General features: G+C 48.5%; 1 protein-coding gene across 6 annotated transcripts in view; it reads right to left on the minus strand.

Annotated features, from left to right (window-relative positions):
* The window catches only part of INSC (INSC spindle orientation adaptor protein), a 122,959-nt gene that overhangs the window by 71,845 nt on the left and 24,764 nt on the right, over positions 1–26,350 (minus strand). For all 6 annotated transcript variants that reach the window (XR_011995089.1, XM_072725580.1, XM_072725584.1 and 3 more), the window contains exon 2: positions 17,252–17,352. Coding sequence is in view for 5 of the 6 variants with exons in the window: in XM_072725580.1 (XP_072581681.1) it covers positions 17,252–17,352 (101 nt within the window). In the remaining variant the exon portion in view is untranslated. The remainder of the gene's footprint in view (positions 1–17,251; positions 17,353–26,350) is intronic.

The following is a 26,350-nucleotide window of genomic DNA, read 5'->3' on the forward strand; positions in this document are numbered from 1 at the left end:
CCCCTGCTTGACCCGATTCATTGAAGCGCTACTGATGTTGAGCATGTGCCAGGCTTTGTGCTGGTGATCCCTCCCCCTCGGACACTCGCACCATCTAAGAGGAGAAACAGACACCAATAAATAGAACCCAACCTCATTCTCATCCCAACACCATGTGCCACACATCTCAAGCATTTCCAGGAGTCCCCAAGTTCACCTTATACACAGTTGACCCCTGAACAACCCAGGTGTGGACTACACGGGTCCACTTATCTGTGGATTTTTTACAGTGCAGTACTATCCGCGTATTTGATCTTCCTTAGGATTTTCTTAGTAACATTTTTTCTCTATTTACTTCATTATAAGAACACAGTATATGATATATAAAACATACAAATTATGTGTCAGTCAACTTTATGGTATCAGTAAAACTTCCAGTCAATAGTAAGCTACTAGTAGTTAAGTTTCAGAAGAGTTAAAGCTTACATGTGAATTTTCAACTGGGTGGGGAGTGGGTGCCCCTAACCCCTGTGTTGTTCAAAGGTCAACTGTAGATTCTCCCCACAATCTGTCATCTTTTCTTCCTTTAGCACTCTTACCCTGGGTAGCACCCTAGCTGTCAGGTCCTGCCAGGCCCACCTGCCTGGTCTGGCTACCTTTCCTTCCAGGGGTGGTCATGCTGTCTGACTCCCCTAAATATCTCAAGCTGGTCACAGTCACCACTTCTTCTCTTACTGTTCTGTCTTCTAGGTACCATCTTGCTACCATCAGAGTCAGGCATGCCACTGGGTCTTCTAGGCATCACGTGGCTTCCGTGCGGTATCACTATTCCCATCAGACCATTAACTCTGGAGCTGGATTGCCTGTATTAAATCTCAGATCTGCCACTTGCTACCTGTATAACTTTGGGCAAGTTACTTAATCTCTCTGTGCATCAGTTGCCTCATTGGTGGAAAGGAAATGATAATAGTACCCAGCCCCTAGGCTTTTTGTGATTATTAAGTGAAGTGAATATATACATACACATACACATGCATTTATGCAAATGTGTGTATATATTTGCTTAGAATAATGCCCGACAGGAAGTATTATACATGTTAGTTGTTATTAGAGAAGTTTCAACTAAAGCAGTTGTCTCAACAGAATTTAATTACTTCAGAGTAGAGAAAGAAGGAAAATTCTGGGAAGATGGCAGTGGTGACAGCAGTTTTTAAATCTCTCTAAATTCCCACATGAAAATTTGACAGAACGACAAAGTAACAGAACTCAAACCCTATGGATAAAATTTACAACAAAACTAGATGGTAAAATATCCCCATAAACCTCAAAATACAAGCAGGTAGGGATCAAACACTCACAGCTACAAGACCTGCTTAGCATCATCTGTACAAGAGAAAGGAGGAAGCAGGGAGGTGGTGTCTGATGAATATGAGAGAGAGGAGAACCCCCAGTGGTCCCTGGGTATTTGTTAAGAAGCACAGAATGACAATCTGAGAACAGTAGCTGAAACCTCTGTTGGGGATTTGCCTCTCTAATATCAGGTGGTTGCCTGATACCTGATAGGTACCTACCAAGAACTCTCAAAACTGGCCCAACAGGAATCTCTTCTATAATAAAGTGTCACATGGAGAAGAAACTTCTGAAAGCAAAACCAGAATTGAGCAGGACAGGGATCTCAGAGACAAGGGTGAGAGATCTGTAAGGGTTGGAAGCAGAGTTAGGAAATCTCAGAAAGCAGATCACCCTCCTCTGAACCTTACACAAAAACAAAAGAAGATGGAGCTATATGAATTTAGAACAGCTTTCCTGAACCCCACTCCCCTCTAAAAGTTCATGAAAACTAATTTCACATAAAACTAAGCAACACAGGAGCAGACCTGGTGGCTCAGCGGTTTAGCACCGCCTTCAGCCCAGGGTGTGGAGACCCACCCACCCTCCAGGATCCTGGAGACCTGGGATGAGTCCCACTCGGGCTCCCTGCATGGAGCCTGCTTCTGCCTCTGCCTGTGTCTCTGCGCCTCTCTCTCTCTCTCTCTCTCTCTGTCTCTTGTGAGTAAATAAATAAAATCTTAAAAAAAAATCTAAGCAACACAAAAATTATTGAAGTCTCATCCCGTGCATATTTTAAAAAGAGAATAAATAACAAACTAATATCCCTACGATGTGAAAATATCAGAAAAATGTACTCACAAAAAAGAAGGAAACTATAATGTACTATTTCAAAATGAACTTAAAATTTTTAAAAATGACATAAGATGTGTAAGAGAAGCATAAAATCTCAGAAAAGAAATAAGCAAGAAAAGAATTAGAAATGAAAAGGAAATTTCATTTTAGAAACAAGATTAAACAAGAAGAAAACATGGGATAATGCTTTAAGAAAATCAAACGCAAAAAAGAAAAATGTTTTAAAAAATGAAGAAAGAGATAAAACAGGTTTGCAAGAAAGTGACAAATATTAAAGATAGGCAAAGAAGATCAAGCATACATACAATAAGAGTTCCTGAGGATACCTGGGGTGGCTTAGTCATGTGACTAAGTTGGGCATGTGACTCTTGATTTCAGCTCAGGTCTTGATCTCAGGGTCATGAGTTCAAGCCCCTACTTTTGAGAAAGGAACTCAAAACACAGCAACAAAAAGCATGTGAAAAGCTATAAGCTGGGAAAATGTTCCCAGAAAAAAAAAATACTGTTTAAACTACATATTGAAAAGAGCATGCTGTGTACATGAAAACAAACAGAGAGGACATATTCTAGTAAGATTATTGAACTTCTAAAAATAACTAAAGGATTTTTGTGCATCTAGGGAAAAAATGTGTGTTACTTGTAAGGGACAGAAAATTGTGCTATCATCAGATATTTTGTGTGTGTGAGAACAATGCTTTGTACTAGAAAAAAGTAGAGTGACATACTTAAAATATTCAGAGAAATAAAGTGTGAGCCAAAGACTTTATATTCAGCCAAATGATTTTCAAGTATGAGGTGAGAAGGAAGCGACACCAGTGCCATGATGTTGGAGGACAATCACTCTAGATGGTCCTTGATTCTGGATCAAGGGGTATGGGTACTGAGCAATCCAGGTAGTGCAAAGGCCCTCTTTAGGAGTACGCCTGGCTTGTTTGAGAAAGGGTAGGGCCATACATGTGTCTGGGGCAAGAGAAAGAGAAAGATTAGTAGGATTATTAGTAGGATGTGAGCTCAGAAGAGAGAGCCAGGCTAGATCACACAGGGCCTTGGAAGCCACTCTGAGCGCACCAGGCTTTCCCTGGAGGGAGATTCCTCTGGAGCATGAGCATCGAAGGAATCTTGTCACCAGATGTCAGCTGGGTCCACGTAGCCCCTACGCCTCTCTACAACCCAACCCGGAAGGTTCTCTCAACGCAAATCCATTTAGAGTGACTTAACCTCACCATGCAGTGAATTGTAAACTGTTTACCAAACAGTTAATTTAAGAACAATTATTTATGCAATAAGCTATAAATAATTTACAGTGTGGTTAGGGTATCAACTTCCAACCCCTCCTCACCAAGGAGCCGGTGAAGCCTCAGCCACTTGGAGCTGCTGGAGGAAATGTTGCTTCTCTGATCTTGTTCAAATCTGCCAGCGTTTTCATTGCCCTGCTTCTGATCCACCCTGAATCCCACGCTGAGCCACATCGGACAGGCCTTGCTGTGCACCGGGGCCTGGCAACGCTTGATCCCTAAGGGCTCCACGTTCACACAGTCGGTGCAGAGCCTTCCTGGCATATGGTGCTGGGCAGCTCAAAGAAGTCCTGTTCTTAACCTGCATCGGCCCCTCGTGGGCAACGCTGGACCAGGGTGGAGGCTTCCTCTCCCACAGTAGACTCTGCAAAATGCCTCTCGCATCCACCTATTACGCCGGGGTTGGTCTCTTCCCTTGTGACCTCTGTGTCCTCTGCCGTCTCTGGTGCGGACCCTCTGCTCCAAGCTGTAGCCCTGGGAAGAGTTTTCTGCCTGTTTTCTGGAAACCCTCACTTTCATTATTCACCCTACCCACTTTGATAGATGTGTTCCCTAGCATTTTCTGTTCATGAAATGGTCCAGTATCACACGGTAAGAGAGAGTTAATCCTACACTTTAGATATTTCCAGGAGTATGGGGTAGGGGAAATGGAGCTCCCCCAATATACCCCGAAGCTAATAACTAGGAATAATTTGTGAAGGGAGCACAGATAGGGCCACTCTAGTCACTTTGCCCCATCCGTTTCCCCAGGTCTCCATCAACCAAAGGTGGGTTTAAAGGCAGAGAAGAGATCTGACCACTTGAAAAAAAAATCAATTTTAAAAAAATCTTGCATGATTCCAAGCACTCTATAAAGAAAACTTGGAGTATCCTGCACGAGGCAAGCACATACCAAGTGCTTGCACATACGATCTCTGTCTTGGGTTCACAGAAACCCTATTTAGTAGCCCCATTTTACAGAGAAGAAAAAACCAAGGCTCAGGTTGGTCAAGGGCAGAGCCTGGACAGAGTCCCTCCAGGTCTACTAACTCCAAAGCCCAGGTCCTCACCACCTCCCAGTCCGTCCAGGACCCCGGTGGAGGGTGTTGTTTTTTTCTGTTTCAGAAAGCCAAGGAACACGAGTTTGGCTCCAGGTAACGGTTTCCAATCCAATAAGCCAATATGTTCATTTGACAGCTGCCCACTCTCTGATGACTCAGAGCCCATCTTGTTAACTCTGTCAAACTCAGGCATTTTAGACGTGCCCCAGGGAGAAGGGGTGCTAATTAACATTCCCTGGCCTTTCATTAACTAAGGGAATGACTCATTTTTAACCTCTTAAAAGGCTCCATGTGTGTCTAGGCGTTGCCAGTACGTAGGAGAGCCGAGATGATGGCCCTGACAGCAAAAACACCTGATGACACACCATCCCCCGGGGCCCCTTCCCACCTCCGCCTCCTAATAGCTGTGTGCCTTGCTCACGACACTTGCCTCCTCCGCGCAGTCACGATTTCCCTGACCTGCCTTCCCCCTCATTCCCAACCTCTGTCCCAGCCACGTGGAGTTCTTTCAGGCCCTCTGCTGTGACTTCCAGCCCCCTGGCCACACGCTGGCCCCTCTCTCCCCATCTCCTCTTCACCTGGCTCATGCCTATACAGCCTTGAAACCTTGCCTAAATGTCTCTGCTGAAGCAGGTTGCTTGGACTCCGAGGGCAGCTTACGTCCCAGGTGTCCCATGTGTCTATAGCACCCTGTCTTCCCCCCATCGTGATTACTATCTGGATTACTATCTGCTTCGTCCACCAGACTCTAAGGGTGTGTGTCACCCCTGGCCCTGGCACGTTGAAGATGCTCTGTGCTTACTTATGGAACTGAACTAGGTGTCGAAGGGGAATAACAATAATCAGTACCATGGTGCGGCCCCACTGGCTCGTTGTGAGGGGCAGGATAAAACCCGGAGTCATTCCTGCCCACCTTTACGGAGGCTGGGCTTCATGCCAACTCTCACGTGGATGGCTTCATGGGCAGGCATCATCTTCTTTGCTTCCCATAAGGACCCTAACGAGGAGGGCATCCTTATCATCTTCTTTTTACAGTTCAAGAAACTGCAGCTTGGAGAGGGAAAGTGACCTATCCGATGTCACCCGGCCGGTGAAGGGCAGAGTCTGCCCTGAATCTGGCCCATCACACCCCAGGCCTCATGTGCTCAAGAGCTCCTCTAGGCTTTAGGAAAGGCCATGCCCTGTCCAAATGGCATGTTAAGTAAGCACCGTCAGTTAAAAATTACAGATGCATTTGCACACACACAGGTTCAGCATTAGCCTGCCCTCGACCTTCGTGGCTCTCCCCCAGGACCTGATATGTAGACAGAAAAGGGTTTAGCTTCGTCTTTCCCATTCTGTTCTCCTTCCTTTGAGTAGTCTTTTCAGGTGGCAAAGTGAAATGTTTCAAAGAACTCACAGACTGAATGTGTCAGTTGCCATCCTGGTACCTTCACATAGTTCTGGAAAATGCAGTTGACAGCAGACAAATCGCCACTAGAGGGTTTTCCAAAGCAGGTTTACACTATGGGCAAGACTCCCTAGACTCGACATCTTCCAGCCCCGACTACTAGGACCCCCTTTCCTCCACCACCCCCTCGTTCCACCCACAAGCCTCAGGCTTAGACTAAGGTTCTCTCTCCCCAGTAATGAACAGACCCTGAGGACCAGAGATCCCTCACCTTGGGGCTGCAGGTGCTGAGCTGCCTCCCAAAGGGACCCCTAGAGGCAGAGAGAAGTTGCCTGTCCCACCAAGTCCCACACCAGGGTGTGCTGGAGCCAGGCCTGGAGCCCTGAGGTCCCGGGGTTTTCGTGTCTAGGAGCTGAGGACAAAACTCACCAGGAGAAAACTCCAGCATTCACAGAGCTCAGCTAAGACCCCAAACAGGCAAGAGAGCACCAGGAACCCAGTCCAGGGGGAATTACAACAGCAGCTGACGTGCAATGAGCCAGGCAGTGTTGTAAGCCCTCTCTGCGTATTATCTCTCTGTCTATTATCCACCCCCACCCCCAAATCTGAAAGAGAAAACTAGTATTGCCCCTATTTATAGACGAGGGGACTTCAGTCAGAAGAGGTCCCATGCTGAGTAAGTGGTAGAGGCATTACTCAGACCCAGTCTGAGTCTCTGCTCTTATCAACTAAACCCCACACTGCCATCACGAAGCCATCCAGAAGCTGTAAGCAGGATCGCCGAGGACCACAGGAGACAGAGGACTTGACTTGGCCTGGGAATATGTACACAAAGGAAATGACATTTGCCCTGGTTCTTAGAGAAGAAGAGTTGGCCCAGATGACAAGGGCAAAAAGACCTCCACACAAACGTGCAAAAGCCTAGTGGCATAAAAATAGAAATAAGCCAAGGAGTTTCACTGGACTCAGGCATCAGGGGCCTCTGGTGGAGTGGCCGGAAAGGGTCTAAGGGGAGAGACAGAGGCCAGGTGATCAAAGTCCCTAACTTGATTACACAGTTAGATTTAATCTTTTGTTTAAAGATTTTATTTACTTATTCATGAGAGACACACAGAGAGAGAGGCAGAGACACAGGCAGAGGGAGACCTGGGCTCCCTGCAGGGAGCCTGATGTGGGACTCAACCCCGGGACCCCGGGATCACGACCTGAGCCAAAGGCAGATGCTCAACCACTGAGTCACCGAGGTGCCCCCAATTTGAATTTAATTTTAAAGACAATTGGGAGCCACTGAAAACATTTTAGAGCAGGGCAGTGACATCATTGTGCAGAGAGTTAGTTAGAAACTGGAGCAGAGCAAGGTTAACTACCAGGTAGAGGTTGACCCACCGGGAGATGGTGGGTATAAAGCAGAGAGGGCATGGAAGCCTGAACTTGGTAGTGACACCAGAGAGGGAGTGGCTGGTCTGGGAGGGAGATGACAGGGTGCGAGGGGGAAGGAGGGAAAGGAGCAAGGCCCGCTCCTGGGCGTCTGGTCTGGGTGACCGGCGCTGCCCCGGCTGAGACAGCAAACCCACCCAGGCGAGAGCTGGTTCTCATTTTGCTGGGTTCTAGGGTGAGGTAGGATGACAAGTGGGGTATGCAAGGCCACAGTGGATGTGGGGGCCAGGCCCTACAGAGAGGTCCATCAAAGACTCCCCAAGCTTTCCCAGGGAGACTAGAACTGGTGAACCCAGCATGGCCCCGCCACAAGTCGGTCCACTCCCAGCCCCGGCCACCCTGCCGCCACATAATGAGCCGCTCTTCTCAATTTTGGAGTCTAGGGACTGCAGCTCATTAAGGTTTGGACCGTGTTAGTGCTGAGCATCCCATAATTGCATAGCTCGCCTGACTCTCTGTCATTAGCTCTCGGCTCCCTGGGCTCCACCTCTCCTATTGGATTTGCTGATTGACCCCAACATAGAAAGTCTGGCTAAACAGGGCCGCTCTTGCTGTGCAGTGGGGACTGCCTGCCGTCCCTGAGCCTCGCAACTCCCAGTGGTTCAACCATCCTCGGCCATAAAGTTCGGGCTGCCATTTCCCTATGCGTGAAATCTTTCCTTTGCAAGTCCAAAACGACTGATCTGATTACTCACACAGAGAGAGGGAATTGAAAATTGAGGTCAAAGCGGATGGACTGGCAATGAGTCACATTCCCTGCATGGTGGAAAACCACCACAGTCAGGACTCGGTAGGGTCTCTGGCCAAGGAGCCCGAGGGGCCAGGGGCCAGGACTGGGGTTGGACTTTCTAGGTCTCCATCATGAACTGGAATGTGAGCCTGATGCTGTCAAGACTGTCCCCAGACTGGCCGGGGGAGCAGGGAGGGCATCACAGACACTGAATGGGGCTCCCAGGAGCCCACCCGGTTCTCACCAGAGCCCCCGAGAGAAGCGGATGCCTGTTCCCTGAGTAACCTCCTTGCTCTCTGATGGCAGCTTTCCTGGACATCTGGAAGAAGGTGACCAAGGCCTAAAATCTGGGTTTTCTGCAGTCTGGCAGATTCCAAACACAAAGCCAGATGTAACCACAATCATCTCGACATACCAGGGTACTGGGAGGATGATTTTTTTTCTAAGCTGGAATTATCCAGGGTGGAGTTGGAGTAGGGGAAGGGAACAGCATAGTCTCACGCCGAGAAACTGCAGTAGGAAACAACAGGCCCTGAAACATTTCTAAAGTCAGGGGGAGTTAACTACCCACACAGCAAGCAGGAAGGCTTATCAACAATAGAGCATTTTCCATGTACCAAGCGCTCTCTCCTGCAGCCCCTGACAGCACTTTGATGCTTGGAGACGATCACCCTCCCCATTTTATGGACGTAGAAAGCGGCTCAGAAGCATTGTATGACTTGTCTAAGACTCACAGCCTATAGTGATCATAAAGCTAACACGGATCGAGTATTTATGACATTCTGGGCACTGTGCTAAGGGCTTGATTCGATCTTAATTGCTCGCTTAACTTTCAAAATAATTCCATGAGGTCCACATAACTGAGGTTTGGTAGGTTAAGTGACTCAGCCAAGGTTACACGGTGGACAAGTAGAAATAAGAATCCAGGCAATCTTAGACCAGAGCCTTGCTCTTAACGCCGATGCTATCCATGCTCTTTGATGTCTTCAGCAACTGGACTGATGTTCAAACCCCGAAATGCAAGCCACGGCCCTCTCTGCTACGGTAGGTTGCCATTCTGCGATATATCGATAACTTCTTAAAACTCGTGATCATTTAAAGACTGTGGCGTGTCTAGTCGCTTTTCAAACCCTTGCCCCATTTCTTTCTGGGGGAGAATTAGATGTATGTTGTTTAAATTCAGGACAGAACTGCTGGCCCACTGGGCGCATCACTATGTGTCTCTGACAAGGTTGCACCAGAAGTACCACCAGAGCAGGGAAGCCGGGGAGACTGTGCAAACGGAGTGAGGAGTGACTTCCGGCTGCAAAGGGGTCCCCTCCACTTCCCCCTGCCCCACCCCTGCTTCTCGCTCTTAGGTTGCCCCTTCATTCATCAGAGCTCATCATCGGGTAAGGGTAACTGTGCCTGACCCTTCGGATGCCAAAGGGAACCACTTTTCCCAGCTCAGCAGATCCACGCCCTGGCGTACCAGCTGCTGGTACCAGTTCCTCATCCCCAGCTAATCCTACTGGCCTGGCATCCAGTGCTCCCCAAGACCCTGGGGGTCAACGGTTTGCAGAAATCTATGCCTACACTCTTGTTGGCTCATTTTAATCTCTTTTCACTGAAGAATGGAACTTTATTCCTTCCAAGTCCAGAATTCGGATTTCTCTGCCTTACCCTATTCTACCCACTGTGTGAAGAGTTTTCTGCAAAAAACAAAAAACAAAACAAAACAAAAAGAATACTTTACGATGCCAAGAGCACTTGATAATGGCCTCCGAACCTCCCTGAGCACCCCGATGTGCCAGGCACCTGGCTAGGTGCTGGGATTTCAGAGGAAGAGATGGTGGGAGGAAGACCTCCAAGAGCACAGGGCCTCCATGGTAGCATACTCCCTCCACCCAGGACGACGCCTGGCACATCACAGGCATTGACAAGTAGTTTGCACAAGTAAATGAATGAATGGAAGTAAGCAATTGTGGCTCATTGGGCTACGTATGGCACTTTGAGGCAAGCAGAGGAGACGGATGCTTGGTCCAAGCTATGGTTTCTGAGAAAGCTCCCCAGGCCGACGCTGGAAGGGTGCCTTCAAGTTCCTCAGGAGAGGAAGTAGAGTTGGAAGATGTGGGGTTTCTGACGAAAGAAACAGCATGTACAGGGAGTGGAGGCATGGAACCACATGCTGGGAAAACAGCAAGTTTTGAGTGCAATTGGAGGAGTGGAAAACAAGGACTTTAAATTATAAAGCACACTGGAGTGCTGGGCTGCATGGATTTATCTGCATTACATCCCATCAAAGCAGGGCACCTTATTCCCCTATAGGATATCTCTCTTGGATATACCAAAGGGCTTCCATAAAATCTGAACAGGGCACACTCTCAGATGCTGGAAGGGGCTCCCAAGCTAGTATGTCCTGCAGTTTCCATCCCAGCTTCAAGGGCAACACTAGACCTCTTCGTGCATTTTATAGGAAGGAATGAGGAGATCTTGTTTTTGGTCAATAGGATTGCTTTCCCAGCCCTAGGCACTAAGGGGTGATGTTTTTATCTAGAAAAGGGGACAGATCATCCAAAATTCATTCCCAAACTCCTGGCATATAGAGCTGGAAGGGTTCCTGGGGAAACTTTTGTCTACCTCCTCATCTTCAGAAGAAGAAACTAAAGCTCAGAGAAGGAGAAGGACTGTCTGATAACACACAGCAAGTGGGGGCAAAGCCAGAGCTGGGAAGGCAGGCAGGAAGGAAGGCAGGAAGGAAGGCAGGAAGGAAGAAGTGAGGGAGTGTAGTGGGGAGGGAAGGAAGGGAGGAAGGAAGGAAGGAAGGAAGGAAGGAAGGAAGGAAGGAAGGAAGGAAGGAAGGAAAAAGGGAGAGAGGGAGGGAGGGAAAAGAGGGAGGGAGGGCAGCCTCTGGTTTCTAGTCCATGCTTCCCACTGCCCTATGTTCTCCTGCAAGAGATTTAATGAAATTGCAGACTTTTCTTCCCAATAAACATAAAACTAAAGACTAAAAATATTTCTGAATTACTTTCCTTTAGAAGAAAAAAAAAATGTCTCTCCAGCTCTCTGACTCCATCAACCAATTAAATCTTTGGCTTCTACTCAGAAAGAGGATTTAAATTAATCAAGGTAAAACTAGCTTACTTTTTCCCTCCCAGCAGCAACTTTCTACCAAAAAGAATGAGAGCAGTTTGCTGGAGACAGGAGCATCTTGGGGAAAGAAACAAAATCCAAGCCATTGAATTTAACTTCTCACACTCACCTGAGACTCCTCAGCCATTTGTCTCTCATTCATTCATTCATCAAACATCTATTAAATATTTATTCATGCAACAACCACTTATTGAGCTCCTACTGTGTGTATTCTAATCACAGGAGCACAGATACGAATCAGAACATAATTCGGCCCTCAGAACATGGACATTAATCATTGAATAGGGTGATGACATTTACATAAATCACCCCACAACCCAGGGCCTGGCCCAAAGTAAATTCTTAGTGTAAAGTAAATCTCATTTGAATGAATGAGTGAATGAATGAAATTGGGGTCTACTACAGATCACTGTCACATGAGAATTCCACTGGGGCTAGGACATAGGGCTTCTAGAAACAGCTTAAGGAACAGCTCAGAAAAAGCAGCACTCTTTCTGACAGCTCCATTCCTTCTCTGGGCCTCAGTTTCCCCACCATCATGACGGGATCTGAGGAAACTTCCAGCAATAACATTCGATGCTTCCTTGAGCCCAGTTCCCGGCACTGTGTGGAAGTTTAAACACAATCTCTCTTCCTAAAAATAACTATTGAATCATTGTCCCTCTGCCTTCTCGAGGTCATGCCTGTGTTTCTATGGATTTCTCTTGGGAGATGAGAGAAGTGAGGGAATTCGATTCTAACTCTGATCGGCTTTCCTTTCTGTTTAAACAACAGAAAAATATCCAATTATCCCATTGACAATTACAGTCTGCACATTTCACCGCAGGCATAGAAAACAGGCCAGCAGCAGCAGGCCAGCCACAGACCAGGGGTGCACACATGCAAGCCATTATCTACTTGGAGACAGGCTGGCCTGCGGTGGCCCCCAGTGGCTCAGAAGCTGGACGGCTCCTCACCAGCAGGCCAGGCGATCCGGGAGGCTGCGTGCCATTAGCTGCGGCAGCACCCAGGCTGGCTCACCTCAGACTCCAGGCTGAACAGAAGGCAGGTAAGAAAGTGATTCACTGAGTGAGAGATCCCAAACCAAAGACCCGAGCTGTATCCTTGTTATAGGCCTGATCAGGTCAAGAGATAGATCAGTGAGTTCTATGAGGGAAGGGACCATGCCCAATTCGGCCACCAACATGTGCCTAAGCACACGAGCATCATACAAGGCACATGATCTGCACCCAGGACATAGGTGTAGAAAGATTTTGTGGGAGGCTAATAATGAGTAAATGGCTACTTGAATGAATGAGTGAATGGTCTGTTTGTGCAACGCCCCCAAGAACACTGTGGAAAAGACAGACTGGATAGGGTATTGGCCAGCGCTCAGGCTCAAGCATCATCTGGAAACATCTATCCCACCTCTGCTCCTTATAAGCTCTGACCTTGGGCAAGTCTCAGTTTCCTCGTGGGGCAGGCGTATGTGCTGCTCAGATTCCGCTTTATGAAAGAACTTTTTGTCTCCAGTTGCTGGGAGTATCATTAGCTAACAGCCTCCAGCCACCAGGCCCTCAGACTGTCTCAGAGCCACCTCGCCGAAGGTCATGCCCTGCTCACAGCTGCCCACTCGAAAGACATACCAGCGGGACATGAAGGCCCTGGCCACCCTGGCCAATGAACAGAACTGTGATTCCAAAGCTCCCTGTGAGGACAGCTGAAGTCATTCAGCTCACTCTTCTCCTTCTCCTTGGTCCTGCCTCTGTCCTCTCCCTCCCTTAAGTGCTGGTCCCAAAAACATTCTCTGAGAAGCACCCTGAACTCTCAACTCCATCCCAGGGCTGCTTCCCAGAGAACGCAAGCTGTGGCCTATCATTTGCAAAATAGAGATAATAACTAGCAAACAGATGTGCCATCTGACGGGCAGGGTCAGCAGGAGCCAAGGTCCCAAGGCTGGTAGGGAGTTGAGACCATGTCTGGGATTTGAGCCCGTGTCTGAGTCCTATATGCTTTCAACCCTAGACCCACGTTAACATTTCTAAGAGTAGGGTTCTGTTCTTTGGTTTGTTTATTAATTTCACATCTGAAAGCCTTCCAGGAGATTCGGATGCACTTGGAGTTGAGAACCCTAATGCTTCCTCTCCAATCACCCACACAGGTCAGCATGGGATCCCAGCCCCTGCACCGGGATGCCCATGCCCCCCGCCCTCAACTCTCTCCCAGGAGCTCATGCCTAGATGAGTCTTTTTTGAGGCTATTTATTCATAAGGGTCTCAAATACCAAAGGCCTAACACATATGAGTCACTCAAGCTGCTGGATGATCCCACGCAACCTGACGGCATTTATTGATTTTGCATATTGATGCGAACAATGGCACTTCAGAGTGAAATTCAGTTTCAGTGGAACACGACAGAAAGAAGTCAATTATCCAGCATTAATTATTTATGTGGGGACAATAACCATGGTGTTATTCCCCACTCTAGAGGCCTCTAGAGCCTGGAACAAGAGGAAAGAAGAGGTAGCTGCTATTATCTGTCCACAAGGCAACATCGGATTGGAGACATTAACCCCTCTGACATCCTGTGAATACACGTAAGCCTTCCTTGTGGATGTGGCTCATGCACGTGCCCCCAGGACACACACAATTAATAGGCCGGTAGGCCCAGAGATTGCATTCCCCCAATATCCTGGCCAGGCCAGGCTCTGAATATATTAAAAGAAATAATCACCTTCCCTCTGCAGCCCACCCTGCCCTATCAGAACACTAGGGCTGAAGACTTTCTTTTTTTCTTTTTCTTTTTTTTTTTTAAGATTTGATTTATTTATTCATGAGAGACACAGAGATAGAGACAGAGACACAGGCAGAGGGAGAAGCAGGCTCCATGCGGGGAGCCCGATGGGGGACTCGATCCCAGGACCCCGGGATCAAGCCCTGGGCCAAAGGCAGACGCTCAACCACTGAGCCCCTCAGCCATCACTGGCTAAGACTTCCCAAGCAAACCTCTTCTCAGGTTGCAGCTTTGCCATCAGCCAGAACTGCCTGTGTCTCTGCCTCTCTCTCTCTCTGTGTCTCTCATGAATAAATAAATCAAATCAAAAAAAAAAAAAAAAAAAAAAAAACCAGCCTGCCTCCAAAAGAATAGGAATTCAATTTCTAAATCATTGTCATGTAATTTAACTTCCTTTTATCCTTAAAACTTCTAAGGGGATTGGAAATGAGAGGAATTGGAAATGAGAGAGAGAGAAAGAGAGAGACAGTGTTCCCCAAGGCGGAAAGGGTACCAGGGTCTGATCTATGTTTACTCTGGGGACCTAGTCCTCATCTGAAGAGGTTAACACTGATCAAGTGGTTCCTGTGTGCACGCAGGTGCTTTAAACACATTATCTTAAATTCTCATCATAACCCAATGATGTAAGTACAAATATCCCCATTTCATAGACAAACTGAAGCCCAAGGTCACAATGAATATGCAGCAGCACCAATAGTGAAGTCGAGGCCCTCCTGACCCTTAACCACTGTCCTAAACTGCCCTGTGGCAGCAGCTTCCCCTCCGCCAGCACAGGTGCTGGTCTGACCATCCCAGGACCCAGGAGGCTCTGAGGAGGTGACCCAAAACCCTATTGTGTTGGGCGAGGTCATCGAAAGGATGTGATCACCAGTTTACCCATGTGCAGGACCCCAGGCATCGAGGCTCCCCACCCCCTCCCTGTCCTCGGAATGTGCATTCAGCCTCTGAGAGTGGGGCTGGTTTCGGATTGCACCTGGGAAGCTCCCCAGGTGCTTATGAACCAACACATTGCCAGAGCTGTTGCTGCCCACCTGGCACATGGGTACCAACCTACTGCTGGGGCTGGACAGGAGCCAGCGGGGCTACGATTCCACTTCATCTAGAACAGCTCCACTTTCTCCTGGCTTAAAATATTAAGTGGCTGGGAGTATCCATTGGTGATTTCTTATTTTCTCAGTGAGGTCACTGGCCAAGAAGAGTCAGGGAAGGGGTTTCTAGAAGACTGCCTTGAGATCACAGTGGACCTCTGACATGCAGTGGGCACTCAACAAACAATAGAGCCCCCTATGTAGCTTTCCCTGAGCGACAGACACGTTGCACATACTAACTTCTTCAATTCACACATTACATGAGGTAGGTACTCTCTTCATCCTCGTTTCATACGTGAGGGAACTCAGGGGCCGATGGGGTGCGAGAACCTGCACAAGGCCACACAGCTAGTAAGAGATAGAACCCGGCTTTGAAACCGGGCAGTCATGAGTTCAAAGCTGATGGCCCCTGCTCACCCCATGAAAGGCCATCAGCTCTTCCAACACGTGTATCCTGACGGGTTTGCCTCTCACAATCTCTGAGCTCTCTTTAAACACACACTGTGTGGAAAGATATTTGGGGGGCACCTGGGTGGCTCAGTGGTTGTGTGCCTGCCTTTAGCCCAGGGCGTGATCCTGGGGTCCTGGGATCAAGTCCCCCATTGGGCTCCCTGCATGGAGCCTGCTTCTCCCTCTGCCTGTGTCTCTGCCTCTCTCCTGTGTGTCTTTCATGAATAAATAACATCTTTAAAAAGAGAGAGAGACAGAGATATTTGGACTCCCATATGATCCCTTATCTCAGTGTCAGGCTGCACAGAAAATTCCTAGCTACCTCTCTAATAGTGTTTCCCATTCTAACTGGCACCCGTGAGCTGTATGTCATACCCGTAAAGCTTGCCATAATGATGACTTTGGGGGAGACACTGATGACTTCATAAAGGTTAACCCAGTACTAGTAGGCTTCTAGCAAATATTCAACATTTTTTCTGACTTTTTAAAGCAACACATACCTAGAAAAATACTCAAAAATCAAATAACATAGAAACGAGTGATATGATAATTCAGTTGGGGGGATTAGGGATAGAATGAAGGTAAGATGTCAGTGATACCTGTAATATATAAAATAAAACATACAAAACAAAACAACAATGATTTGACAGTCTGGCTAGGGCTACTAGGATTCAGTTGCCTCGAAACAGCCCCATCAAAATGTCCCCGGAAAAGAAAATAAGAAAGAAAGAGGAGCAAGACAGAAGCCCTGAGCACCCAGTTGCACAGCTCCTCTGTAGATCAAACCTGCATGAGACGCTCGCCTGGGACGCAGGCATTCTCAAAGTCACAAAACTCTCAGGGCCAACCTCAGCACAGTCCTGGGGCAACTGGGACAGTGAGTCACCACAGATTTGCTGCCCTGGTACTCCCCCTTTGGTTCTGGTTCTGGCCTCCAGGACCAGCCAGGGCCCCACAGCCTTCAGCTGTGTGAAGGCACCTCGGGTGCCCCCGTCTCTCCCTCTTCTCCCCTCATCATCTGGGCTTCACCTGCTGCTCAGCGTATGCCCGCCTCCTCCTCCCCACCTCTCTCCCACACCCCACTCAGGGCAATAATTATCTCCTAGGATCAGCTCTATGCTCTGTGCCCTCCCTGGGGCTGTGGGAGAAGAAGACACCCAAGGGTAGACCGTCCCTTTCAAGAGGCTCAGAGAGAAACTTCCATGACCCCAAGGGCCCCCAATGGCTCCAGCCTCCTGGTCAAGGTGGGATTGGGAGCCTCCTCTGGGGTCCCCTATCTTAGCAGAACACCCCATTCAAATCTTTGTTTCATTGTCTGCCTGCATCTTAGACCCCACCTCCTTAGGGTACTGGACATGCCTGATTCCTGCACGTCTCAGGGCTCACTTCTATCAGTATTGGCATCCCCAATACCTTGTCTTTTTTTTTTTTTTAATTTATTTATTTATGATAGTCACAGAGAGAGAGAGAGAGAGAGGCAGAGACATAGGCAGAGGGGGAAGCAGGCTCCATGCACCGGGAGCCTGATGTGGGACTCGATCCTGGGTCTCCAGGATCGCGCCCTGGGCCAAAGGCAGGTGCCAAACCGCTGCGCCACCCAGGGATCCCCCCAATACCTTGTCTTAAGCTTTCTCTCCAGGACAGTGCATGGACAGGTGGGAGCACCTGTAGCTTCAAGACCCTGGAGCTGGGCCTCAGCTAGAGGATGGCCTCAGCCAGATGGAGCAGGCCTGGCCCTAAGGAACAGGACTTACCGCTGACCCGGCAGAGGGATGGAGTCCAGGTGGCGGCCTCCAGGCAAGGCCATCATGTTAATCCCAATCTGCAGCAAAGCCTGGCTGCAGCGGTCGTGACCCTAGGAAAAGAGCAGGCAGAACAAGATCAATGGGTGCCTCAGAAAAGAGGTACAATCTCTTTTTCTCCCCTCTACAAGGAGCCAAGGTAGGTATAGAGGTAGGGCCCTTAACCCTCTTTGTTTTTTTTTTTTTTTTTAAGATTTTATTTATTTATTCATGAGAGACACAGAGAGAAATCCGAGACACAGGCAGAGGAAGAAGCAGGCTCCACACAGGGAGCCCGATGTGGGAACCGATCCTGGAACTCCAGGATCACGCCCTGAGCCGAAGGCAGATGTTCAACTGCTGAGCCACCCAGGTGTCCCAACCCTCTTCTTTCTGAACCAATTTAGACTCTACTGTCCTCATACAGTAGTGTTCATTTAGTTCTATGTCCCAAGCTCACTATGAATCCCTCTAAGTCTTTTATCTTCCATTATCAAGTATTTGCCTGACCCATCTTGCCTTGACCCCAACACTGGGACACACAGACCAGCAAATATTGCATGGAATGTACTTATACTTCAAAAGTAATCTATGGTTTATCTGGAATTCACATTTAACTGGGCATCATGTATTATTTGCTAAATCTGGAAACTCTACATGCTCATTCTCTATAACCATCACAGCCCTGGGTTATTCACTTTGATTATCCCCGGGAAATGTGACTCTGTAATGAGCATGGTGGTTGCTTCCCCAAATCCATTGCACTTCAGATGATATCATTTCGCCCAAACTGCTAGTAACTGGTTCAGGAATAGGCATGGGACTCAATTCAGACCAATGAGCCATGACAGGATTGCTTCCAAAAAAAGTTTTCTTTCTCCTAACTGCAAACCACAAGGAGACAGTATCTCTCCCATTGGACCCGAACATGGAAGTACGTCACTTCATGGCTGCTGGAGACCATCTTGCAATCAAATGGGGACCCAGCTGGGAGAATAAAGCTGCAAAATAGAGAATAATAAATCTGGGTTCCTTGATCATGAAGCCACTGAATCAAGGAACCCTGGAGTCTGTCCCCCCTCTCTTAGGCCTATCTATTATGTAAGATAATAAAGTTCTTGTTGTTTAAAATAATCATTTTGTTAGTGGACAGACAGACAAAAGCAGCCTAACTGATAAAGGTAAACCAGGTTCTAGGGGCTTCCAGTCCCTGCACTGAGGACCCACCTGGCTTGCCTGTGCCTCACAGATTGGACCAAGATGAGAGTGTCCTTCCTCCTGCCCACCTGTTTGAATTCCTCCTGTTGCCTGTCCCCTCTTCAATCCTCCCTCTCTGCCACCTCCTTCTCCAAGCCAGTGTGGAAGCCCTCCCTGAGGAAAAGGGACATTCTGTCACTTTTGCATGGGGAGAGGAACACAGGAGAGGACCGGCCATCACCTGGCAGGCCCTGAGCTTGAGGACCACAGATTGTCAAGACTTTCATAAAAAACACAAGTATGAACTTGTGGGAAGATCACAGCTAAGAAGGGTAAGATCAATCCAGAAAAATTAAACTCTTCCTCCATGATTACAAATGACCCTTATGAGAAAAGAACGGAGGAGGACTCTAATTACCAGTGATATTGCTGGACATAAAGTGCCCTTTATGAGGCTTGGAATAAAGAATAAGACAGTCGATCTGGAAAGTATGGGAGCCAGGAGCTCAGAATAAACTAGGGCATTATGTAATTCCAGAGATTGACGGCCACTGCCTATTTCCGGGGCTGTAGGGCCCACCACCCTATGACCCCCTTAAGGGCAGGGACCCTTTGTGCTCCTATCTCTGAGCCAAGGGCCAGCCATGTAGGCAGCCCTCCATGTGTCTGTTGAAAAGAGGAGTGGAATACATTTTTAAAACCTTTTATGCTGAGACCCAATTCTCTATCTGTAACTGAGAATAACACTCTCTATTGTATTGCTCTGATAGCAGTGACCTGAGATAAGGCATGTGCAAGTGTCAGGCCAGGGTGAGAGCTCGATAGATAGTAGCCTTTGTTATTCTCAGGCCCCGAGAGTCTACTGTGCACGCGGCCCCGTGGTCTGCTGTGCCGAGGGAGATGCCAAAAATGAGACAAAGCACATAAAGCTTTGAGAGTGCTCGACGAGTCCTCAGCAGCAGCAGCAATATCGCCATTGTCATTTCTAGTGTTATTATCATGATTGATAAAGTATATTCTTGGAACCCAGTGAGTCAGCAGCCTGAAAAGGATGGCACAAAAGAGAAAGCTAGAAACAACAAAAAGAGGTATAACTGTCCCTTTTCTGAAATGTTTGATTAAAGAACCCCAAAGGGAAATACCAACTTCTCAGAGTGAATGCAGTGATGTCATCAGATAGCAGTGGGCAAGCAGATCTTATTTTACCCCCATCTCCTTCATAAAGAAGAAAGGGATGCAGAGCAAAAACAGCGGAGAGGGAATTCAAGCTCATGGCAGGCGAGGACACGGAGAGAGTAGGGAAACTCCAAGGCCCTTCAAAGCGTGATCCAGTTAGGGTTCTGTGAGGAGGTGAAGCAAGTCCTTGGTCTTGGAGGACCTTTGGATCTCATCAAGTCATATCTGATGCACCCAGACAAGGGGAGAGTTCTCATGAGCAGAAGCCTGGATGCAAGAGAATGATCTGAATTTCTAAGAAGTAGCTCTTAGAAAAGAGCTACCTATGTTTTCTAGAAACAGCCTGGTGACCATGAAATTCTAGAACAGATTCCTAATTGCTGATCTGTTGAGCCCTTCAGGCGGAAGCCGGCCAGAGCACAGTAGGAACACGTTATGCCCAGACAATCTGCTTCCTTTTCATTAGGGACCACTGGGCCCCTAGCAGAGGGGAATGGGACAATAAACCTGATATATCTTGATTTCATTAAAATGCCCTGGTGAGGTGTCCTTGTTCATCGATTTCACCCACAGCCTCCCAGCAGTTATGCCAGCGGAGCCATCCAGCAAACAAAACCTTGTTTCCTGTGATTGCATGTTTTCCCAGGGGCTGAGGAAGCCTTTGAGGGACATTTGGGCTGCATCTGTATCGCTGCCCTGTTTACAGACTGTATAATTTATGCCTGCCTCTTTCTCCCAGTGGGACAAGGCTCCTTGATGCCTGAAAGCACAACTTGCTCAATATGGGACTGGGCCCAGTATCTTACATGATGACCTGCATGGTTGAAGCCAGAATTGTGAATCAGATTAGCTCTCAGAGGAGCCATAGCTCATATTCGCTGGGGGTGAAGAACAGGTAAGAGAGACTATCTGGAAGGTGAGATCAGAAGTACCGAGAGTTTAACCCAACTGATATTTATAAAATGTCAATAATAATAATAATAATAACAATATTTATTGAATGTGTACCAGAGGCCAAGCACTATTCTAAATGCTTCATAGAGCATTTATTCATTTACTACTATCATCATCCCCCTGTACTGATGAAACTCTGAAATTCAGTGGAGGTGTGTGCATTGCTCAAAATCACACTGCTGTACAGGTGATAGAGGACTAGGATCCAGGCTTTAGGATTTGGAGGGGATTAGGATCTGCTGGAGCAGATGGAGAGGATGATGGCAACGAACAAGTGGCACACGTCCTGCATTTGCTAACAGGAGGCCCGACTCCATTCCATGGTGTCAAGCACCCTCAGCCCCCAGCCCTCAGAGCCAGCCAGCTCTCTTCGTTCTCACCAATGCCTCCCACTGCCCCCACCTCCCGGGCTGGGAGTCCTCCATCTTCATCAGGCCAGGGTGCTGGCCCTCCATGACACAGCCAGAGGATAGAAGAATAGTCCTTGGAAAAATGAAGCAGATTGCCAACACTGCACTCAAACAGTGGAAGAAAGAGGGGCAAGAACAGTGGGGATGTCTCTTCTGGTTCCCCATTTCTTGGTTCCTTTTGTGAGAGTCATGTGGACCGCTGTGGGCCCTAAAGGAATCAGGGGATGAAACAGTCCCAGCCAAAGCCTAAAGCCGTCACTAGCTTTACAGGGAGACCTGTTTCAAACATGCAGCCATCAGGGAAGCCCCCACAGCCTGCTGCCCCGGCAGACACTGTTCCTAAGCCCTAGGCTGGATTCATCCTATTGAGCAGAGGTTCCAAGCACAATGCCTCCAACGCTATACGGCACGTCAGGAAATTGGATTCAAGGTAATCTCTTTGCTCCCCATTGTCTGTCCTCAATGGTGTTGCAAGAATTTGAATTTTGGGGTCTGATGGATCTGGATTCAAATCCTGATTCTGTACTAGATTGGTACGTGACCTTGAGAAAATCACAAACCCCCATGAATAAGGTTCCCTCAATCATGCCTGCCTCCTAGGAGCTTCTTCATGAGGATTAAATGTGATCACTTGCAAAAGCCCCTAATAGATCGAAAGAAAAGAATCTTGTGCTTGGCAGATGGTAGCCTCAAAGAGGAAGTGTTCTTCCTCGTGGAAGGAGGGCTTGAGAAATGTATCTCAGGGCAGAGGGGCTGCCCTGCCCACGAGGGAGGTGGAAAGGACATAGGCAGGAGTGAGCAAGAACGAGGAAACTCCGTCACTTGCGTCCTCACCCCCCAACCCCACCCAAGGCCCTTCCTAACTTATGGGAAAGCTCACCTGGAGGCTTCGGCCTTGGTCCTGTGGGGCTCTGGGCTATGCCTCCCCCACCAGGAGAGGCTGGGTCACAAGACAGACCTGAAGCCTTAAGTGTCTCTGATTTAATTCAATGCCCGCTGTGACAAGCGCTCATTTGGACAGCTCATTTCGGCTCCCGCCTCCTATTACAGGCCGCCCTTGCTCACCTCCGTTTGGCTAACAAGCCAGCCTGGGCGCAGAAGGAAATGGCAGGCGATTTACAGTAAATTATTCAATTAGAACAAGGACCCAGGCGGCTCCTGCCATGGTCTAATGGGCCAACCCAAGGATGGCTCGAGGCTGGGCTGGGATTATTTAATCTGCAGAACCCATTAGGGCTGCCAGCAGGGCCAGACAGTGAATGTCATGGCTAGCAGTTAAGCAGTTAAGGCACCGGGAGGAGGCACTGGGGGACTGGGTGGCAGAGGAATGAGACCTGGGGGTTCAGTCAAAGTCCCTCATTATGTGATTCCCTACCCCCTCATTGTTTCTCCTCCCTAGAATTTATCACAATTGCAATTAAACAATTAACCGAAATTAGCAGCTTAACGTTTTCTCCCTTGAGGCTCCCGGGGGCAGGGACAAGAGGCCCATCCTGCCCCACTGTATCCCCCACCCTCCACCTGACAGGTGTCTGGTGCACAAAGACCAGATCGATCAGATCGATGAACTCTTATTGACTGACTGGGTGGGTTCTTCCCAAAGGAACCCCAGCTTCCTCGCTGGTAAACAAGAGACAAGTGCCTCTTCTGTTGTGATGAGTACTCCTAGTTGAGAGCGCTGTGGGAGGGCCTTTCCTGCAGGGAAAGGGCTCAGAATCCCAACACCCACCGAGACAAAGCCACCCATCCCTCCTGAGTCTCTACAGTCCTCAATGTCTGATCATACCTGGCTGGGCAGGCTCCCCTCCACCCCCAGCTCCGTGCTCTGCTAGGCATGTACTTCCAGACAGACAGACAATAGATAGTTGCATGACAACTGCAAACACTGAAAAAAAAAAAAAAAAAAAAAAGCCAAGGGGATGCTGAAGGAGGTCCAGAGGGCTTCCCAGAAGTACTAGAAGGGAATGGAAGGTGGGGAGAAACAGTCATGGCAAGTTTCTCAGGTCATGACCCCAAAACTGACCCTTGCTAGAGGAATTTGGAAACAGAGGAAAGGGCGACATGGCAAAGAGAAGAGCTGGGGGCAGAGGGGAAGAGCATGGGAAGATTAAGGAACTGCAAGTGTTTCTAGAAGGCTGCTGAGCACTCCAGGCTGGGGGTGGAGTTTAGAGGAAACTATCCCAGTGGCGTGGGAATGCAGAAAAAGGAGTGACTACTTGCAGCTGGGGAAGCAGACCAGACTTCTCAGAGAAGGCGACATCTGAGCTGGGTCTTAAATGCAGGGTGGGATTTTGCCGAGTGAGGATGGGACGAGGACATTCAGTGCCAGGAGAGCATTGTGAGTGGGGGCAAAAAGACCAGAAAATGAAGCGAGTATTCGGGGACCCAGGCCTCTCCCAGGGGGCTGGAGGGAAGGTGCCTCTGTGGTCCTGCACATGAAAGGAACTGATTCTTTGGACATTATCCTGTGGATGACAGGGAGCCTTTGAAGTTTGTTTGATAGGGGACTGAAAGGATTGGAATGGAATTTCAGCTCGCATGGTGACCAGTAAAGTGGATGGACTCCAGGGAGTAAGGCCAGCAGCAGGGGTCCATTTAAGAGATAGATGCAACTCCCAAGGGGAGCACAAAAGCCCTGAGGTTGGAGCCATGGGACCTTGGGGTAGAAAGGAAAGTGACTGCAACAAGCTTTGGGAGGTGACAACAATGGGCTTCCCTCCTTGCCCCCACTGTCAATGTGTGGGAGGACGCCAATAGTCATGGAGACATTGCAGTACTGCTAGCCGGGGTGCTCAGCATTCTGCAGCCATCAGATTCTTCAAGAACCTTCATTCCCAGGAGAGGCACAAGAAACTAAGCAAGCTGTCTCCCAGCCCTACCAAATGGATGGGGCCTCATGAAATACAGACGGAGCGACTCTCTAGAGGAAGCCCGAGTGACCCTTTACAGCTAGCTGTTGGGCACCAGAGTCCAGCAAGTGGGTGGAATAGACCACAGGGCTCCCAGAGCTGGGTTTGCCCCTGGAGCCCTGAAAATCCTGGCTGGGCAGGGGTAGGGGCCACCCAGACCTCATCCCTGCTCCTCGATTCCAGAGCCAGAACCATTTCAACAAACCACAGGCAAGGCCCCAAGCCTCCCCCTGATTAACCGGATACATCTGCCTTCGACGCTTTACCTGAAAGGTAACAAGAATCCCACCTGCACAAATAGTCAGGGGTAAGACTACAGCCTCCAGCCACAAGCTAGGCCGCCTTCCCAGGGGAGCTCACATCGTAATGCTAGAGTATTAGAATTAGTAGGAGGCCTTAGAGATGCTTGCCTTGTAATGAAAACCATAATGATAACAATACTGATGAATAGGAGAAGAAGAGGGAGAAATATTTAGGGTGTTAACTATGTGTTAGGCACTGTGGTCAATGCTTTAAACTTCGTCCTCGAAATAATCTTGCTATCCCCATTTTTCAGATGAGGAAACTAAAGCACAGAGAGATTAACATGCGCAGATGGAGAGACACGTTCAGAGAGGGGAAGAGATCTGCCTGAGGTCACGCAGCAAGCTGAGCTACAATCTGAGACCCGCACCCGGGTTTCCTCACTGCCATAAGCTTCCCCATGGGAAATCCAAAGAAGGCTTTGTGTGGTTAGTGCCCTGAGAGACCCACCGAGGCTCAGAGTGATTTACCCTAGGGAATCAATGGTTCCGGCAGGGCCCCATCTATAAAACTGGGAGACTTGCTCATCCTTTCTCTTTTGCTACAGCGATCAACACAGAGGAATGAATGGTGGAGAGAGAAATTGCAGGGATTCCTAGTCTAATTCAGCTCAGTCTCCGAATGAGACAGGCAGGCTGATGCACAGATTGCCCATGAGTCCCCCAAGGTCTGAGCAAAAGGAGCCAGAGTCAAGCTCTCCCTGCGGAGGCCCACAGGCCCCAGTCCCCGAGCAGTAAGACCACCCAGCCTCTAAATGGCTCCAACTTGTCGAAGACAACCCCCTCAGCAGCCTCTCCTGAAGGAGCGCGTATGACAGTCCAGAGGGAAGGCCAAATTCCTGGAGGCAGGAAAGCCATGCTGCCCCCATCTTCCACCCCAGGGTGGGCTCTTCCTGGCTCCAGGGCTTTGACACCCCAGTTGGGGTGTCAAAGGAGCATCCAGCCCTGAACCCACAAGGAAACTGTAGTAGCTGGCATCTGGGAGCTGGCACTGAGCTACTGATTTTCTCAAGGTCAGAAGTGAGCAGCTAGCAGCCCAGACGTCTGGGACCTTAGACAGAGTGTAGCCCCTGAGAGATGCTAGGCTGGACCTTTGGGGCACTCCCATCCGGACCTCTGTTGCTTAAAAATGCAGATTCAGAGTCTGTGATTAGCTGTGTGATCAGGGGCATTAAGTGTCCTTATCGGTAAAGTGGGGTATATAATAAGGATAACAAGTAATGGCATCCTCCTGGCACTACTGCGTGGATCAGTGAGATCACATGCGTGAAGTACATGGCACGCAAGGATACTCCAGATAAGACTGGTTCCGTTTGTCTTCTGGTGAGGACAAGTACCTAGCAGTAGGGGAGCAGCCAGATGGAGGCCATTTTACAGCCTCCTGAACTATATCCAGCTAGTCAACTGCTTTGTACTCTTTAACTTTTTAATTATCCCTTCTTACTTTCTAACTTTTCCTGATGTGAATGTTAGCCAACTGCTCAAAAGTTCCTTAGCTCTGATTTGCAAAAGCAAGAGCCCTCCCTCGCTGGGCCCAGATCCCAGGGTGCTAAAATTAACAATCAGTATACTTTAAGCTAATGACTTACTGGTCGTGACTGCCACGAACAGACATAACTCTCAGATAAAAGCCATTAGAGAAAATTGAATAGCTCCAGCGTGGTGAAAATTTGGATACATCCTGTTTCATAAATCACGCTTAGAGGTTACACTGGGCAAGCTGTTTCCCTCTCTGAGTCATGATGAGGCCCCAGGTTGAGGGGGTCTATATACCCTTGGGAAAGAAGACATAGGGGAGAGAAGTGTACAATCTGGGGCATCGGATGAGTCAGACATTAAAAAAAAACAAACAAACACAAAAACAGCCCATTCACAGAATGCTGTCTTATCAGGGCTCATTTATGCCTGGTTTGCCGCATGTCACAGTAGCATCCAAACAGTGCACCGCATGGTGTCTAGTTCGGAGTAAGAGCTCAATAAATATTAGTTATTACCCAACAGGGGATTCCATGGTTCTCCAAAAACTTCTTGCTCTTCCATAATGATATGCATTGGTCATAGCACCCCAACGCGTCCAGACCAAAATCTCCTCAATTCTTTTTCAATCTCCAGGTAATACCAACA

The sequence above is a fragment of the Vulpes vulpes genome, chromosome 11 (assembly GCF_048418805.1).
Source record: "Vulpes vulpes isolate BD-2025 chromosome 11, VulVul3, whole genome shotgun sequence".
NCBI classification, from domain to species: Eukaryota; Metazoa; Chordata; class Mammalia; order Carnivora; family Canidae; genus Vulpes; species Vulpes vulpes.